Here is a 17,243-nt window from a genome sequence, read left to right as displayed (position 1 = left end):
TGCTGGAGGTGCTGACAGCTGTGCTCCCCAGATGGAACTGCTTGGGGAGCTCGGCCATGTTGTTTTCTCCTTCATTGAATTCTCAGAAACGGGATGGATACTTCAGGGAAATGAGGCTCAGTTGGGCATTTGAGTTACTTCTCTGCAGTTCTGGATTCCTCAGACCTGACAAAAACATCCTCTGCCAAGGCCAACATCCTTGGTTATATTTTTAAAGAAAATGATGGGTATTTGGACTTCCTGCTTTTGTGATCCACCTCATCTGAGTAAAATTAGACTGACAGTCACTAAAAACCAAGTTCAATGCATTACAGTGTTTAAAGACCGAGTCAGTCTGGAGGTGGTTTTTTTAAGCTTTTTTTGGGGGGGGGGGGGGGCAACTGCATGTTTATCTCAAGCTTCACAAGTTTATCTCAGTTTATATCTTTTGAAATGCTTATTAAAAGACAAGCAGTTTTTTTTAACACGATTTTACAGTTTGTGTTGTTATTTTACTTTTATTGTGAAAGATTCCAATGTCATAGTTTTTACACAGTCAGTTGTATTTCTAAATAAGCAGCTTTTACATAGGGACTCATGTCTGCCAATCTTTAAAAATGAACAAGAGTTCAGTTTTGCTTTTGGATACAGAGGTCAGGCACACACTGACGTCAGGTCTGCTCCTGCCCATGTTATGTGACCAATATAGGTTACCATGGTGATTTATCCAGGTAAAAAGAGAGCCAGTTTGGTGACACAGAAACTTAACTTTAAGCCTGACATGGCTCGCTACTCCACGAACCTGGCTTCATAGTACACTCCTCTGGACCCTCTATCAATTTTCAGGTGAGTTAAACATCGGCTCATACCTACGCATCACACAAAGTGGACGAGTTCTGATTTCAGAAATCTGAACTGAACCATTTTAAAAACATGGAAAATAAGATTTTAGGATAAAACCTGAAGAAGGAGATTTCCCCTTCATCATCAGCTTGTCTTCTTCAGAGACCACGTGAGTTCTGAGGGACCTGACACGCTTTCCTTTTCATCCTGGGTGATGGCAGAGGACAGAAGAATGTCATCAATCACATGTTTCTCCAGTTTATTGCAATACCAAAACTAGCACATACACCCTTAGTATTATTATTTATTTATTTTTATAAAGCCACATAAGACATTTGAAAATTCAAAATGGCTGTTTATTCTGAAGAAAAGAAAGACGTCCTGAAAACCAACCAGAAGATTCCTTTTTAAATGACTGAAGCGTCAACTTTTATACCTGACAGTAGAGAAGTTGATTGAAAAGGGTTTTCACATGATTTATTTTTTAACTGCAAGTCTGCATGTCAAAGAGCACAAGAACCTCAAAGGGAACTGCCGCTGATGCACCTGTCAGAGTGTGAGAGTTAAAAAGTGTTTAATGTACAGCAAGTTGAACTGTTGTTCTATGAAAACTAACACATTTTACAAGAGAAGTGTTTTAGAGACAGCACACTGCTGAACTCCAGAGCGAGAGAGGAGAGATCTGTTTACAGTCTTAACTTTTATTTCTCAGGACAAAAAAGGAGGGATTTACAGCTAAATAAAAACTGACACGTAACACCAAAAAACAAACTTTAGTTTTAATTTAAGCTGAAAGAAGTTGGGAAGCCAAACCTTCCGAACATCAGGGTGAATACTAACGTCAAACTGGTTACTTACAAACATCAAAGTCATTTAAATCATGCAGCAGATTATGAAATGCTGCTGTCTTCGCTAGTCGGACCATAAAATCTTCATCAGTAAAACTAAGTATTGTTTTTATTTTCATGTATGACACTGGGACTGGGACTCAGTCTGACACTCTCAGTGAGCTTTGGCCCTGCCATACTTGCAGGCAAACACTGCTGCATCTTTATATCTGCGAACACTTTATAGTTTATTTTAGTCCATTTTTAATTCTGTGCTTTAATATTTTTTTCCTTTTGTCAATTTTGTGTTCTGGTTGATATTTTTAGACCCTGTAACACGGCACATACACCGAGCATAAAGTTTTATTTGGTATTCATTACTGCACTGTCATGACATCCTTACATGTTTGACCTGGTAGTTGAACTGTGCGGTGAATCTAAAAAATTAAAGTCATTCAAACCTATTTTGTACCTACATTATAATCAGTCCAGTCCTTTTTGGTTACTTAAATGATCCTGTTAGAGCTGTGATATCACATGTGTTTCCTGTTGGTCAGCTCTCTCTTGATAAAGACATTTTTACTTTTCTTACATTTTGTTTTTGTTGCTTTTTCCTTTTTATCCTTCATAAATGAAGGATATTCAACAGTCACTCTGCCAAAAACAGATCGCAGTTTCTACCCTGACATGTCCTCTCTCAAAATGAGCTGATATCACTCATGAGAGAAATGTTTGACATGTGTTTAATAGATTATAGACCAACGAGTCATTTACAATGTTTAAATAAGGGCAAAAATGAATTTTTGGCACAACGCCTGCTCTGAGGCAGCTGTTCTCAGGTGTTCTGCCTCCTGTCATTTGAAACACAGTTTCCTCACTCTCTCTCTGTGTGTCGTCACTCCTCTCTCTCCCCTCTGTATTTAAAGTGTGTTTCGCTGTGCTCGGAGCTGTGAGGAGTATTTCTGCTCTTCCTCAGCGGGTCCTCGGACTCCTCCCTGCCCGGGGATTATCAAACAGCCTGATCCGAGCGGGGGTCTTCAGCAGGAGGATGGCGCAGAGCGCAGCGCGGAGGCGCCATGAGAAGCTGAGCTGACTTGGATCCACTCAGAGGAGAGCAGGAGGAGCACAAGGACATGTTCTCGGAGCTGAGCGGCTTCAACCTGACCTCTAACCTCAGCGAGCCTTCCACCGCTCCGGGTCAGGAAGGGGACGAGGAGTGGAGAGACGCACCGCTGGAGCGGCTGTCGCGCGGAGGTCACGTGGTGGTGTCGGTGTGCCTCGGCTCCATCATGGTGTTCGGCTTCCTCAACAACCTGCTGGTGCTGGTGCTGTTCTGCCGCTTCAAGAGCCTGCGGACGCCCGTCAACATGATGCTGCTCAACATCAGCGTCAGCGACATGCTGGTGTGCGCGTGCGGCACCACCCTCAGCTTCGCCTCCAGCCTGCAGCGCCGCTGGCTGTACGGCCGCCGCGGCTGCATGTGGTACGGCTTCGTCAACTCGTGCTTCGGTAAGTGTATGTACCCCTGGAGCCTCAGAGCCCGAGAGGCTCTGTCAGGTTACCGGTCTGAGCTGACCAATCACTGGCTTCATTTAAGAGCAACTTAAAAAAAAGTTTTTCTGTTGAAACAAACAGTTAAACTTAATTTTAAACTTTATTTATGAACAGCGAAAGTGAAAAGATTATGTCAACGTTTCTGCGCTTTATTTTGAAAAGTCTCCAACCAGACTCCCTGCAGCTTTCAGAGGTTTAAGAAGCGGTCCTCTATTTTTTCATGCTGCCGATTTTATTCAGTGTTTACTTACTTTACAGCTTTATTTATTCCATATTTTCTGTGGATCCAGCTGCACTTTATTCGCTTTACATTTGAGCAGTGCACAGGTTTGATCCTTATGTTTTCTTCTCCCACCTGTTGAGTTCTCAGGGGTCACGTGGGCCATGTTTCGTGAAGTGGGTGGAGATGCAGATAAAGTGCAGCTGCCTGCTGCAGATAACAAACCTCTGTCCGAACACGGGACCTCAGGGGACCCACACATGAGCTCTGGTAATGTGATCAGAATCAGCTCTGGGTGGTTTTATTAAATGTAGCACACAACAGAAAATAATCAGACCACAGGAAGTGGACTGTTACCTGCTCTGTTCTCACCTGGGCTCAGTTTGAGCTACATGGAGCTGCAGCTTCAAGACTTGTATAGGCTCAGTTTCACAGACATGGATCAAGGCCAGTCTGGCTGGTTAGTAACTAGGGCTGGGCAAGGCTGGACTGGGACAAAAAATCGGCCCGGGCATTTTGACTAGAGACCGGCCCACCAGGATAAAGATTGAAAATGTGACGTCATTCAGGGGTAAAACCGCAAAGGATTCTGGGAACTTGTGGCAAGAGGTACTAGCGCACGCAGGCTTTCAATTGAACTCAGTTACACAGCGATAAAAAGAAACCCAAAAAATGTCAAGAAGCTGTTGTATTATTAACTGCAATAGCCGGTCGCATGACAGCCACGGGAAGCCGACGGGTAAAGAGATCGTTTTTTTTTTTTTATCGGATTACGTCGTTGAAGAGAAATTTTTTAAGCCATGTTTCCGAAGTAAGAGCCGACGGATGGTCTGGATATACCAAATATAACGTCTCAGAACACTCCAGCTCACATGTTAGTCTGCTCCAAGCATTCCCACAAAGGTCAGAGTTTTGTAGTAGTTAATACGTCGTTTTTCTTAACATAATTGGTGATATAGGTTACAAGCAAGTCTGGCGCTGAACAGAAATTGTCGCGCTATGCTCCTTTATTTATTGTGCATTAATAGTGAATTGTCCTGACACAATATTGCGTTTCGCTTCTGTTATCACCATGGTACATTGACAAAAAACATATACTTTTATTCACAGGGTAAAACAGTTGTTTTGTATCACTAATTGTCCATTGCGATTACAGCATACAATATTATTGTCACTGCTACATTTCTGTAATGCTACCAGAAATTATTTCCACTACTAATTAATTACCGTTGAGCTCAAAGGTTATATTAATAAACGGTTAACGAATGTGTATCTATGACGACGATTTGTGAGACTGGTAAACTTACCTCTGTTCGTACGATGGTCTTTCGTTCTACACGGTGCGTTTCAAGGTCCTGCACCCATCCGTCGGTAAACTGTACCTGGGCTTGTTGCAGTGACCTGAAGTTACTAAAAACTTCATGAGTGTATGCACTCACTCCCAGAACCGTATAATTATAAATCTGAGCGTGGTGAAAGTTGGGCAGCACGCTAACGTCTTTTGTCCACTCTGTGTGCTCGTAAGGGTCTGACCCTTTCACTCCGTTGATTTTTTCCTCGTATCTTTTCTTTGTCTTTTCATCGAGTCTGTCTTTGTACGGACCGGCATTGTTCTCCTTTTGTTTTGTACATTCCTTTTTTGTGCGGCAAAGAAAAAACAAGAAGGTATTGGAACCGGAGATTGAACGTTTTGCGGTGCTGCAAATGCTTGCATTTGATGCGGTACTTTGATTGTTTTGCCACTAGTTCCCGGCATGCAATGCGCGAAAATCACGTGATTGCTAAACAAGGGGGCGGGTGCATCCGGCCTCCTCGGCTGTAATTGGTCCAGCCCAGAGTCGATCATGACCAACTGGCCAATCCAACACCTTTCATTATATATACCCTTCCTAAAAAAAAAAAAAAAAAAAAAAAAAAAAATCCATCGGCCCATAAAAACAAAAAATCACCAGCGGCCCACCGGGCAAATGCCCGGTATGCCCGATGGCCAGTCCAGCTATGGGGCTGGGTATCGTCACTGATTTCCAGAATCGATTCGATTCCGATTCACAAGGTCCGATTTGATCCACGATTCGATTCGATTTAAATCTGAGAAATTTTGCCTCAGACAGTCAGAAATATTATAATTCAGATCAGTACATTTACATATTTTTGTATCTATAAAAAGGAAGCTGACACTCGCAAGACTCTATCAAAAGTGTGAGCATCACAGTAGATGCCTTTGTGTCAAAGTAGCTGAAGATAAAACACAGAAAAACATGAAGGTGATTTTCCTGGCCTGGGATTTTATAAAAATATTCTGCAGTACATCAAAAACGAAAGAAAACCATTAATCAACATATGAACATTACCTCTGAATTTACAGCGGTTTTATTACAGACACAGCTAAGCGTTTTGCATTTTGTATAATTTTAAAAAGTTTACATTTGTTCAGAAGCCTATTGAACAGCAGAAATGAGTCTTTCTTTTCAGAAGTAAGTAAAAGGGAAAAAAAAACAGCGGCCGACAGCGCTGTAAACAACAGTAGACTTGTGCGTAACAAGCAAGTGAATAATGCAGAAAACAGATTTTTAGACGGGAAACTGTTCTTGAAGTATATAGAGAAAGCGAGAGAGAGCTGTGAATGAAGTGTGATTTTATCATGGTGCAAGCAAAACAGCAAAAGTCAGAGGGAATTCATGACGATGTTTATGTGAAGTGTAGTTTGGATCTTCTTTTGCTGCTGGTTCGGTCAATAATGTTTGGAGAGAGATAAAACCAACAGCTTTAGAATCAGTGTAAAAAGGGCGTAAACACAAAGCGCGGACCCGCCGAAACATTGGAATCAGCGAGCTGTCGGCTTTCAACCCCGACTGTGTCCGTGCCGTCGGGTGAGAAAGGCGACATCTCACTGATTCTGATCCGTCGGCGGGTCCGAGCTTTGCGTTTACATCTTTGTGCAGAATCTGTGTACCTGCTCTCATTTACTGTTTTAGCTTTTCGGTGGTTCTTGAAATTTTGTGAGGTTTAACCTGAGATTCTGGCGTTTCGGGCATTTAAAAAAAAATCAATTCAGGATTTTAATGAATCGATATCACGTTATCCAAGCCAGAATCGGTTTTAATTGATAAATCGATTATCAAAACCCACCCCTATTAGTAACCTTGGTTGTTGTTAACAAGTACAACAAATTTAGATTGGCATCTAAACCACGCCCATCAGAAAAAAAGAAATAGTTAAAAACAGCAAACAGACAATAACAACAATAATAAATACACACCTGAGGGAATGATTGTGCAGAGTGCAATGACAGTCCTGAAAGTTGTTATCAAGTGGGGGGGGTCAGTTTAAGCAGTACTGGATTTGTCTGTGCCTTTTGCCTGATGGCAATTTTGCAGCTCAATCCAATTCATTTTTTTTATATGGCACCAAATCACAACAGCAGCCACTTTTTCTTTTAAATAAATTATTAATTACTGATAAACTGTTGAGGTATTAAAGACTTCTTGGGTATAGTGAGAAAAAGATTATGATTATTTCCAACTTTTCTTTTGATGAAGCGCCAATTTACCTGTCGCCATGGTGACATCCCCTCTAAAGAGCCTGGACAATATAGCAGCTGGAGGCTCAGTTTATACTTCCAGTAGATCGATATAGTTTCAAATGATGCTGAGGGTTACAGTAAAAAAAAAAGTGACAGGTTGTTTACCAAACAGCAGATCAGGTGCATCAAGTCAAGTAAGGACATAAAACGTGGATGGAGAGGACCCTAACCTACAAGCAGCCACAGAAAAGCTTCATTCAGACAGATATGAAGAAAACCATTTCAAAACAGATCCTGATCCACCCACTCAGCTTCTTAGGTTTTTGTGCATAATGTGATGTCAACAGTATAACAGGCAGAGGTCACGTCCAAAATCAACAGACCAGAACATTCTCATGCATCGCAGCACACTCTACGAAAACATGTTGCAGTGGAATGAGCTCTTCAACAGCTGGATTGAAAACTATCCAGAATGCTGTATTTGTCCAGAACAGCTGTAAGCTGCTCAGCCTGAACCTTTTCCAAAATCTTAGCAGTAAACAGTAATTTAGAGAAGAGTATGTAGCTGCTAAGAAAAGAAGGGTCAGCTTATTTTTTAAGTGGGTGGATAAGAACATTCTTAAAATAAACAGGAACTTGACCAAAGACCAGTGACGTGTTGATTTTAGTGACCACAGTGGCTGTTAGGCTGAAAGACATTTTTTGAACAAGTATGCTTTTATAATGTTAAGAGAGCAGGAGCCTACTTTCACTGAGACAACTAATTTTACCAGCTCAGGTAAAGGAGGTAAAAAATAACAGGCTGACCTGGGTTAGGAACAGGCACCAAACAGGAAGATGCCAAATATTATGTCTCACATTACAGATTTTTACTACAAAGAAAGAAAGAAAAATAAATATCAAATTTTATGACTGTTTTTTTTAACATTGACCATTGTTCACTGTAAATAGTCTCAGCAGAATTAAGGCAAATCTATTCAAATTACAATTTTTGATGCTAAACATGATTTAGTTACTGCACAGAGCTCAAATGGAGTCAGTACTGAAGATGTGAAAGCTGAAGTAGTGGTGACCCCTCCACACTATCATGATTTGCACTTATCTGCCCCTCTAGACTGAGCGGCAGGTACAGTAAGTGGACTTCCAGGGTAATTCCTTTATTTATGTTGCCTTTAAATTTCTGTCAAGAGTCGGTCATTCCCAGTTCCAAGGCAACATACCAATCTGCTTACTGCTGAAGATCACAGTTTTTATGCAGTATATGTTTTTGAAATGCTGCTCTCTGTGGAATTATCATTCTTATTCTTTGTTTTTACTAAGGTTACTGTAGCCCTGTAGTTATTCTGTTTTTTAATCTGCTCATGGCTGCTGGATTAAACTTGAGCTGGAGTCCATTCATTTTTCTGCATGTTAACGGATGTATTTTCTTTATTTCCAAATTGTAGATGAGTCCTTTTTTTAAGTTAACCTGATCACATCCTGTCTTTGTTCTTAGGCATCGTCTCCCTGATCTCTTTGTCCATCCTGTCCTACGGCCGCTACAGCACTCTGATGGTGTACAACAAGCGGTCGGCGGACTACAGAAAACCCCTGCTGGCAGTGGGGGGGTCGTGGCTGTATTCGGTGATATGGACAGTGCCCCCCTTATTGGGCTGGAGTAGTTATGGCCTGGAGGGGGCGGGGATGAGCTGCTCGGTGTCGTGGACTGAGGAGTCACCTCGCTCACATTCATACATTATCTGTCTGTTTGTGTTCTGCCTTGGGCTCCCCGTCCTGATCATGGTGTATTGCTACAGCCGCCTGCTCTATGCCGTCAAACAGGTGGTTCACGTTCACAGATGCTGAACATCTGGCAACTTAATTTATAATTTATATTTTCAATAAAATAACGTCAACTAAAAGAGTTTTTAGTAGACATGTGTATATATTATATATTTTATATATGTTACATATATTTTTTTCCTTTAATTAAATTTGCATATTTATTTACATTATTCAGTTTATTAATTTATAATTTGCTATTTTAGGTATTTACACTTTTAAAGATATTTTTACTACCTAAATATTACAATATTTGTGCTTTGTTGCTTCTGACAGGGGTTTTTCTGTCTTTATCTTTTATTATTTCTGTATACTTATTTATGTTCTATTTTCGTGTCATGAGATTTTGATGGGACAATTTTGAAAATGTTTTAATGATAAAGTCCCTTCGTCTTGTCTGTCAGGTGGGTCGTATCAGGCGGACAGCAGCTCGTCGGCGAGAGTTTCACATTCTGTTCATGGTCATCACCACGGTGGTGTGTTACCTGATCTGCTGGATGCCATACGGCATTGTTGCCATGATGGCCACCTTTGGCCAGCCAGGACTCATTAGCCCCGTTGCCAGCGTCATCCCTTCAATCCTTGCCAAGACCAGCACCGTCATCAACCCTGTGATCTACATCCTCATGAACAAACAGGTGAGTGCTGGACTGAGCTGTTATCAGGTAGAAACAGGTCTTAAAATACGATTTGTCAGTACGGTAGGTAGGAGCACTGACACACTGATGAGGAAGGAAATAAAAATGCTAATAAATTAAAAAATGCACCAAAAAAGTAAGATGAATAAATAATATTTTCTAATTTTTAATGTAGATTTTGTGATTTTTTTTCAACTTTCATTATATACATATTAAAAAAATATGTAGGAAAAACTAAACATATATATAAATATAATGAGTAAATGAACATTTTTATGTTCATGTTTTTTTTCTTTTTGAATATTTAATTTAAGTGAGACAGAGAGGTGTGGCAGGATTGTTTTTTAATTTAATCTCAGTGCAAACTACATCAGTATGATGCCTACACACAGACAGAAACACACATGATGTCATTAACAAAGTACATCACAATGTTTTCTTTTTTTTTCAAAATCGTATATTTATTTAAAACTGTATTTAAAAAATTAACTTTAAATAGCAAATAAAGATTCCATACTTTGAACAACCTAGCTCTCTAAAGCAGGGGTGTCAAACTCCAGCCCTGGAGGGCCGGTGTCCTGAAACTTTTACATGTGTCTCTGCTGCAACACACCTGAATAAAATTAGTAGGTCTTTAGCCAGACTATAGAACTTGGCTGCATGCTGAAGTGGCAACCCCTAACTCTACTCTACTCAACTCTACTGAATCAAATGGCTGAATTGTCACCTCAGCATGCAGTCAAGTTCTATAGAATCTTGCTAATGACCTACTATTTGTATTCAGGTGTGTTGCAGGTGGGACACATGGAAAAATTTCCTCGAGGACTGGAGTTTGACATCCCTGCTCTAAAGGAATAAGAAGGAAAAATAGAAAATAAATTCTTAACATATCTAAAAAACTGAAAAAAAAATATTGGTTGTAAATATTTTAAATATTTTAATTGAGTCTACATGTACAAAGATATACAGTTACACCTTAAAGTTTTAATGGAAGATCAAAAAGTAAGACAATTGAAATAAAAAAAAAACGATGTTGCTTTTTTTGCTTGTTTTTTAATTAAGAACATCTGTTCAACTCTTTGTTAACATAAGTATCAGCGAGTCACATGACAGCAACTCAGTGCATTAAGGCATGTAAACATGGTGAAGGCAGCCTGCTGAAATTTAAACTGAGCATTAGAATGAAGGAGAAAGACGTTGTGGGAGCCAGATCCAGATACTGCTGCGACTTTCCCACATAATCATCTCTACAGTTTACAGAGAGTAGTCTTTAAAAAAAATTTTAAAAATCCAGTGAGTGGCAGTTCTCTGGGAGAAAATCCCTTGTTGATGCCAGAGTTCAGAGGAGAATGTCCAGACTGCTTAGAGCAATTAGAAAGGAAACAGGAGCTCAAATTACCGCTTGTTACTACTAAGGTATGCAGAAGAGCATCTTTGAATGCATTCAGCCATGTCTCAGCGGTTGAGGCTGGTGATGGTGCTACAAGTTGTTTTAGAAAACAAATTAAATTTAATTACACTGATAAGCAAAGAAACATTTGGTTTATTTTGTGAATAGCATGTTTGCTCAGTAAGAGACTATCTGCCTGGAGATAACAACAACATCTGTCTGTTAATGAAGTAGGTATTATCATACAGAGCGAGTTTGGACTGGAGAGCTCACAAACTCCCATTTACATCGTAAAAAATATACTTTCATGGCATATCATTTGGCTAATCAACAAACTTCAGATGAGGTTATTGGGTAAGTGAGGATGGAGCTTAAGACAGAATAGCTGCCAACACTGGCATTGACATATATTATATTAAAACCATTAACAAAAACAAATACAAATCTCTTTATCAGTTCTACCGCTGCTTCCTGATCCTGTTCCACTGTAAACACCCACTGACGGAGGATGTACAGTCCTCCATGCCCTCCAAGACCACCATGGTCCAGCTGAACCGGCGCGTGTTGGATGGCAGCCCCGCCGGGCCATCTGGTACCAAACCCATTGTGCAGGAGGTGGAAGGAATCAGCGCTGCAGAATCTGACAAAATCGACCCCGTAGAGCTGCCGCTGCCACCCCTGCCACTGCCTGAAATCTCCTCCTCCTGACAGCCCTAAGCACTGACTGTTCACTGAAAAGTGGGGCCAGCAAATGTCTGTTGTTTGAACCCTTCAACCACCAACATCTCAGCTCATACTCACACCCATACTCATCACTTCTCAGTTTGTATGTGTTTAATTCTTCTGGGAAACGATGAGGTCATACCCTAGATGCCAACTGTATTCAGCTGCTGTAATTATTGATTTAATAATGTGAGCTAAACTAATCTAACAGAAGAGTTAAATCCTGTTGTCGGATTCAACCGTTGAAATCAGAGGCTCGGTAGAAATCAGATTTTGCTTGTTTGTTTGCAGCCCTCAGACTTTAATGACTAATTTGTGGGTATTTTTCTATGGTCTGTGTCCTGTTGGTGTGTTGGGAATAAAGTGCTGTGCTCTGCTTTGACTCTCTGACTTTAATTTTAGCAGGCTCAATATGAGCGATGATTAGTAGTTCTGATCCATGCATGTCCTTTGATTTATTTATTTATTTTTTGGAAAACTACACAATTTCACTGTCCATAAAGAAGGCAACTAATACAAGATACAGTACGAGCTATTGCAAAGAAATGGAAGTTAAGGCCACTGTACAGGCCTGATTTTACAAACTTATGCTTGGTCTTAATGGCCAGGTCTCTTTTTTGCTGCTGCAAGTGCAACTAAAACAAGTTGTTGGGTCTGTGTTTCCACAAGCCCCGCTGGTTTAGAGACATATTCATCATGAAGAAAACAAGACAGTCAGCGATCGATCGATTTACTTGCAAGGGAGGCCTCGTCGGTGTCTACCACGACATCGGGGTCATTTACCACGAAATGACCCCGACGGCCTCCGCTTGCTGCCTTTTATTGGGAAAACAGTTCACACAATACACAGTAGTTTACACGTACCTCCCCTCGTAACCCCCCTTGGCACTGTATGTAGATGTGTGTGGGTGTGTAAGAATGTGTGTGTATGACCTCCTGCTGACCAAGGGTCATAAAAGCAGGAAGCAACATCACAAGAAACAGATCTTCCAGATAGGATGTGCCTGTGATAAAACACTACAGCCCCTACCCAGAACCTCGAGAATCTGGGGAGATGGACAAAGAATTCCTTTCATCACAGAGTTAAAACAATGTAGAGATGGTAAGCATAAAAATGACAACATTTAACAATTCACTTTAACAAAGTCACATTAGAAAATTCATCACTTACATTAAATGATTTTGACTCAGTCAGATTAGTAATTGAGCGCTGGTTAATAAGAGCTACGTTGTACCTGCGGAGTGTTACTGAGCGGACCTACAGCATCTTGAGCTGGAGCGGGGCACAGATTAAGTACACTATTCAGAAGTCATTCGTCATGTCAAATGACAGGCGGATAAACTCTCAGGTTGGTAATAAATGTATTACCTGTATAAGAAAAAGCATCATGTAAACAAACGAGAGCCTAACAGTAACTGTTATGCTGGTAGCTAAAAATGCTAATTTAGCTTAGTTTGCCCTGGGTTCATCTTTGACAAACAAATATGATTGAATGTTTCCAGTAGAATTCCACAGTTGCCATCTTGTACCCTCTCAGAGCCCCGTATGCTTGCAGAGACCCCTACAGTAGGGAAATGTGTAAAAAGACTGTAGAAACCATTGTATTTTAGGTTTATTTATGTCTTACACAGCATCCCAGCTCTTTAGCTAACTTAATAACTTTAGCTAAAGTGAATAGTTAGTCTAATTAATTAGTGCAGCATTACTGGATTGCCCCTGTTTGACATGATATGATATATGACTCTCACTGTGTTTAACTACCATAATAATTATTAATAATTCTTGGGTTACTGAGTGTATGATTAATTACAGTTTTTTTTAAGACATACATACATTGTTATGTTTGACATGCAGATGTTTTCAGATCACCAAAACACCTCCTAGATCTACTCTACAATCAACTTTTACAGGTTTTTATGTGCCAGAAATGGACTGTCCACTGAAGACTGAAGATGGTGAATTTCTGAATCTCTACGCCTTGCCATTGATCTCCTTGTGCCTTCATCTAGTTTTGGAAGAGACATTTACTTAACCACACTCTCACATGCTCTGTACCTACATCACCATCCCTGACAGTCATAGCTTGGCCCATCAGAATGTGAAATTATAAGCGTGCAAAACGTGTTATTTTGCAAAGTACTCTCTAGGGTTCTTAAATCACATATGACATTGAGATCATTTCTTTTGAATTCTTTTAAATAATCCCTTCTTCTGAAAAATAAGAACCTCTCCTGGTTTTAATGGTACTTTGGAGTTCCTTACTTTCTGTTGCACTCCCAATCCCAAATAGATGCTGACAAGCTGGCACAGTAACATGGAAGAGAGAAAGAAGTTGGCAAGGACTACTAAAACTCTTTTAAGGATTTCAATGGCAATGAACCTAATGCCTAACAATGAAAAATGTAAAATAATAATAAAGATAACGCATGTCTTCTTTAGTTTTTTGTTTATTCTATATAATCATCCAGATGTCTGGCTGGCTGATCATCAGTGTTGGGTAAGTTACTTTAAAAAAGTAATTAATTACTAATTACTTAGTAAATATTGTATTTAAAAAACTTATCTAATTACTGTGTCAGAAAAGTAACTTAATTACTAAATAGGTAATTTAACTAAATACATCTTAAAATCCCTATAAACCTTGAGTGGGCAAACAATAGAAATTAAACTCTTTAAATAATAATAATAATAATAATATATATATATATATATATATATATATGGTAAATGGCCTGTATTTATATAGCGCTTTTACTAGTCCCTAAGGACCCCAAAGCGCTTTACATATCCAGTCATCCACCCATTCACACACACATTCACACACTGGTGATGGCAAGCTACATTGTAGCCACAGCCACCCTGGGGCGCACTGACAGAGGCGAGGCTGCCGGACACTGGCGCCACCGGGCCCTCTGACCACCACCAGTAGGCAACAGGTGAAGTGTCTTGCCCAAGGACACAACGACCGAGACTGTCCAAGCCGAGGCTCGAACCGGCAACCTTCCGATTACAAGACGAACGCCCAACTCTTGAGCCACGATAAATATATATATATATATATTTATTATTATTATTATTATTATTATATTTTTTTTTAAAGATGTAGACTCTACAGTACGCAGCGGTGGCATTTCTTCCACAATGTAGCCTGCAATCATTTTTTTAAGCTCACCTTCAGACGCTTTCTGTGCTGTTGAAGTAAAATCAAGGTTTGCCTGCTTAGCAGGAGTTGCCGCGGTGTTATCCATGGATGATGAACAAGAATCACTCAGAAGTGTTCATCTATACTCTCGTGTCAGGCGCTTCAGTAGATTACTCCTGCTATTAACAGCAGCCGATAGTTTTTTCTCCCCAGGACATAGCTTACATATTACTGTAGTATTCTTGTCTGCTTGTTTCAGAAAAGTGAAAAGACGGGAATATGTCCATTTCAAAAAACAGCCACACGCTTCAGCATAGTCCGACATCTTCCGCTTTAGAATACGACTATGCAGCAAAATGACGTGCACCTGCACTACGATGTTAAAGCGGCAGAGTTTACTTCTACGTTTAGAAGATAAATTATTGAAATTAAATAATGATATTCAGCGAGTTTAATTATTTTACAATGTAAAGCAAGTAAATTGTAAGTAACTGTAATTAAAATACCTAAAAATGAACAGTAATTAGTCAATTAGTGGAAAAGTAATTTAATTACAGTAACACATTACTTAGGGGGATCACGCTTTTCAAACCCTGGCTCCAATACTGTGGAACGGTTTACCCTCCTCACTACGCACCATCGACACGGTGGCCTCTTTTAAAAAACAGCTTAAAACTCATCTGTTTAGACAGGCATTTGGGTAATGTTAATGCGTAATATGTTGTTTTATTTTATATTTATATTGTACTATTGCTTGTTTGATATGCTTTTATATTTCCTCTATGTTGCTATATTGTTTGTTTGACATGTCTTCATGTGAAGCACTTTGTAACAGTGTTTTTGTCTTAAAAAGTGCTATATAAATAAATTTTACTTTTTTACTTACTAGTAACGCATTACACCCAACACTGCTGATCATGCTTCTAAACATGATCAGCCAGCCAGACTTGTGATGACAAAAACCACAATTGAAGGCCTTTATCATCACATGCTTGAACTCATCATATGTTTTTTGCATATGCTGAACAGGCAATTGGACATGCTGTAACTGCTGGGTAGAAAACTGCATGAACACTATATGGACGATGACAGGTGTGGTTGAACTGCATGAAGACTCTCTTCTGGCAGGACAGGAATGTGGCCTTGTCCTGTGAGCCACTGTAAGGATGTACTTAGAGTAGAACTGGACCATCACTGGCCTCAGGCTCTTCACCTTTTCGAAGACAAAGCAGTCATTTAGATAAAATATTGGATATTATTTACCTGTAACTGCACAAAGAGAATTTAGAAATATAATTATTGACAAGAGTAAACAAGCACTGATAGTGTAATATACAGCTACAGATTTGTGTGTGTGTAAAAAAGATTTGTATGTGTAAAAAGAATTTGTATGTGCGTAAAAAAGATTTGTGTGTGGACTTAGCCAAAATAAAACCCTGCAAGTTACAAGTACGAATTTTGACCCTATTTTTCTTCCTTTCATCTGATTGGTCAATGTCATGTCAATCACAAATCTAACAATCCAATCAGAGAACAGATGGGTTTGGCTGTCGGAGGGGCACTTTTTTGAACTGCAGGTTCTTGAAGGACCGTGTGTCTATGTGAGTGCGCGTGAGTGACTGTGTGCCTGTGTGTAAGTGCATCTGTATATATGTGTTTGTACCTCTGCGTACGTGACTTCCTGGGGGGTCATAAAAGTCCATCCCCGTTCCAGACCACAGTTATCCAGTTACAAATGTTGAGACCCCCACCCAGGTATGCCCTGGGGAATTTCCACTCAGCATTAACTTCTCTTTGTCTTACTTTCACAGCTCAAGTGGGGGAAGGTCTCTTAGAAATCTACTCCTAAGTTTATGACACTCAGGCCTTTATTACATCGAGGGCAGTGTCAGTGTCTCTACAATAATTCTACATTTCTGAACTCTAAAATAGGCTAAACATATCTTCAAGACTTATTTCGGTAAAAGAAATCAAACATTTTCAATCCCAACAACACCCAACATCCCAACATCACTCCAAAAGCATAAATATTGAAAAATATTAAAAAATAAAAATGGAATCTCAAAGGATATCATCCTAAAAATGGCATTCAGGGTATTAGGGAGTTTTTATTGTTTTATTTGCTTATGTTTCAAAAGTTATGTTACACATATTCCACCAGACACAGTTTTCTGTAGAAACAGGAAGCTGACCCTGTGACACTGACAAGAGACCAGCACAGAAATACATATCCGCAGAAGTTGACTTGCATTATATTATTCTTAGAAATTGACTTGCAAATTGACTTGACACACACACACACATACACACACACACAGACAGCATCAGGACCTGCGTAACAGGAAATGTGATTATATTTGCATATTGATGATGTAACCTATAAAAATAAACGAATACTGCAGTTCGGTGTGATTTGCTCTGAGCTTTTCACCCGTGCAGCACGTTAACCTACACAAGTGTCTCAGTGTTGATTATTCACCTGATTGTTTGTTAACTGTAAATCTCTGACACAGGGTTTTGTTTTGTTTTTTTACAATAAAATAAAAAAGCAGCCAAGTTTTCATTGAAAATGTTGAATTTTA

The 17,243-nt window shown here is 39.7% G+C and overlaps 1 protein-coding gene and 1 long non-coding RNA gene across 2 annotated transcripts; one reads left to right on the top strand and one right to left on the bottom strand.

Annotated features, from left to right (window-relative positions):
* Positions 1 to 861: 861 nt before the first annotated feature.
* Positions 862 to 6,738, bottom strand: LOC309700704. The gene is made up of 2 exons (XR_014274725.1): positions 4,731 to 6,738; positions 862 to 1,029 (listed from the first exon to the last, which is right to left on the bottom strand). It is a non-coding gene; the product is annotated as an uncharacterized lncRNA (long non-coding RNA).
* LOC309700685 (pinopsin-like) lies at positions 1,310 to 11,901 on the top strand. The gene is made up of 4 exons (XM_082524439.1): positions 1,310 to 3,158; positions 8,442 to 8,767; positions 9,172 to 9,405; positions 11,252 to 11,901. The coding sequence occupies exons 1-4, from the start codon at positions 2,783 to 2,785 to the stop codon at positions 11,501 to 11,503; spliced, it is 1,188 nt and encodes a 395-aa protein (XP_082380565.1). The 5' UTR covers positions 1,310 to 2,782; the 3' UTR covers positions 11,504 to 11,901.
* Positions 11,902 to 17,243: the final 5,342 nt, after the last annotated feature.

This window comes from Aulonocara stuartgranti (assembly GCF_965226115.1).
Source record: "Aulonocara stuartgranti genome assembly, chromosome: 23".
NCBI classification, from domain to species: Eukaryota; Metazoa; Chordata; class Actinopteri; order Cichliformes; family Cichlidae; genus Aulonocara; species Aulonocara stuartgranti.
The sequence above is the reverse complement of the archived record's forward strand: the minus strand, read 5'-3'. Positions and strand labels throughout refer to the sequence as shown.

Bases quoted from the DNA above. Each gene is read 5' to 3' on its own strand.
- LOC309700685 (XM_082524439.1), top strand. From the start codon at position 2,783: ATGTTCTCGGAGCTGAGCGGCTTCAACCTGACCTCTAACCTCAGCGAG. The intron at 3,159-8,441 runs GTAAGTGTATGT...CTTTGTTCTTAG, and splicing joins CTTCGTCAACTCGTGCTTCG to GCATCGTCTCCCTGATCTCT. The intron at 8,768-9,171 runs GTGGTTCACGTT...CTTGTCTGTCAG, and splicing joins TGCTCTATGCCGTCAAACAG to GTGGGTCGTATCAGGCGGAC.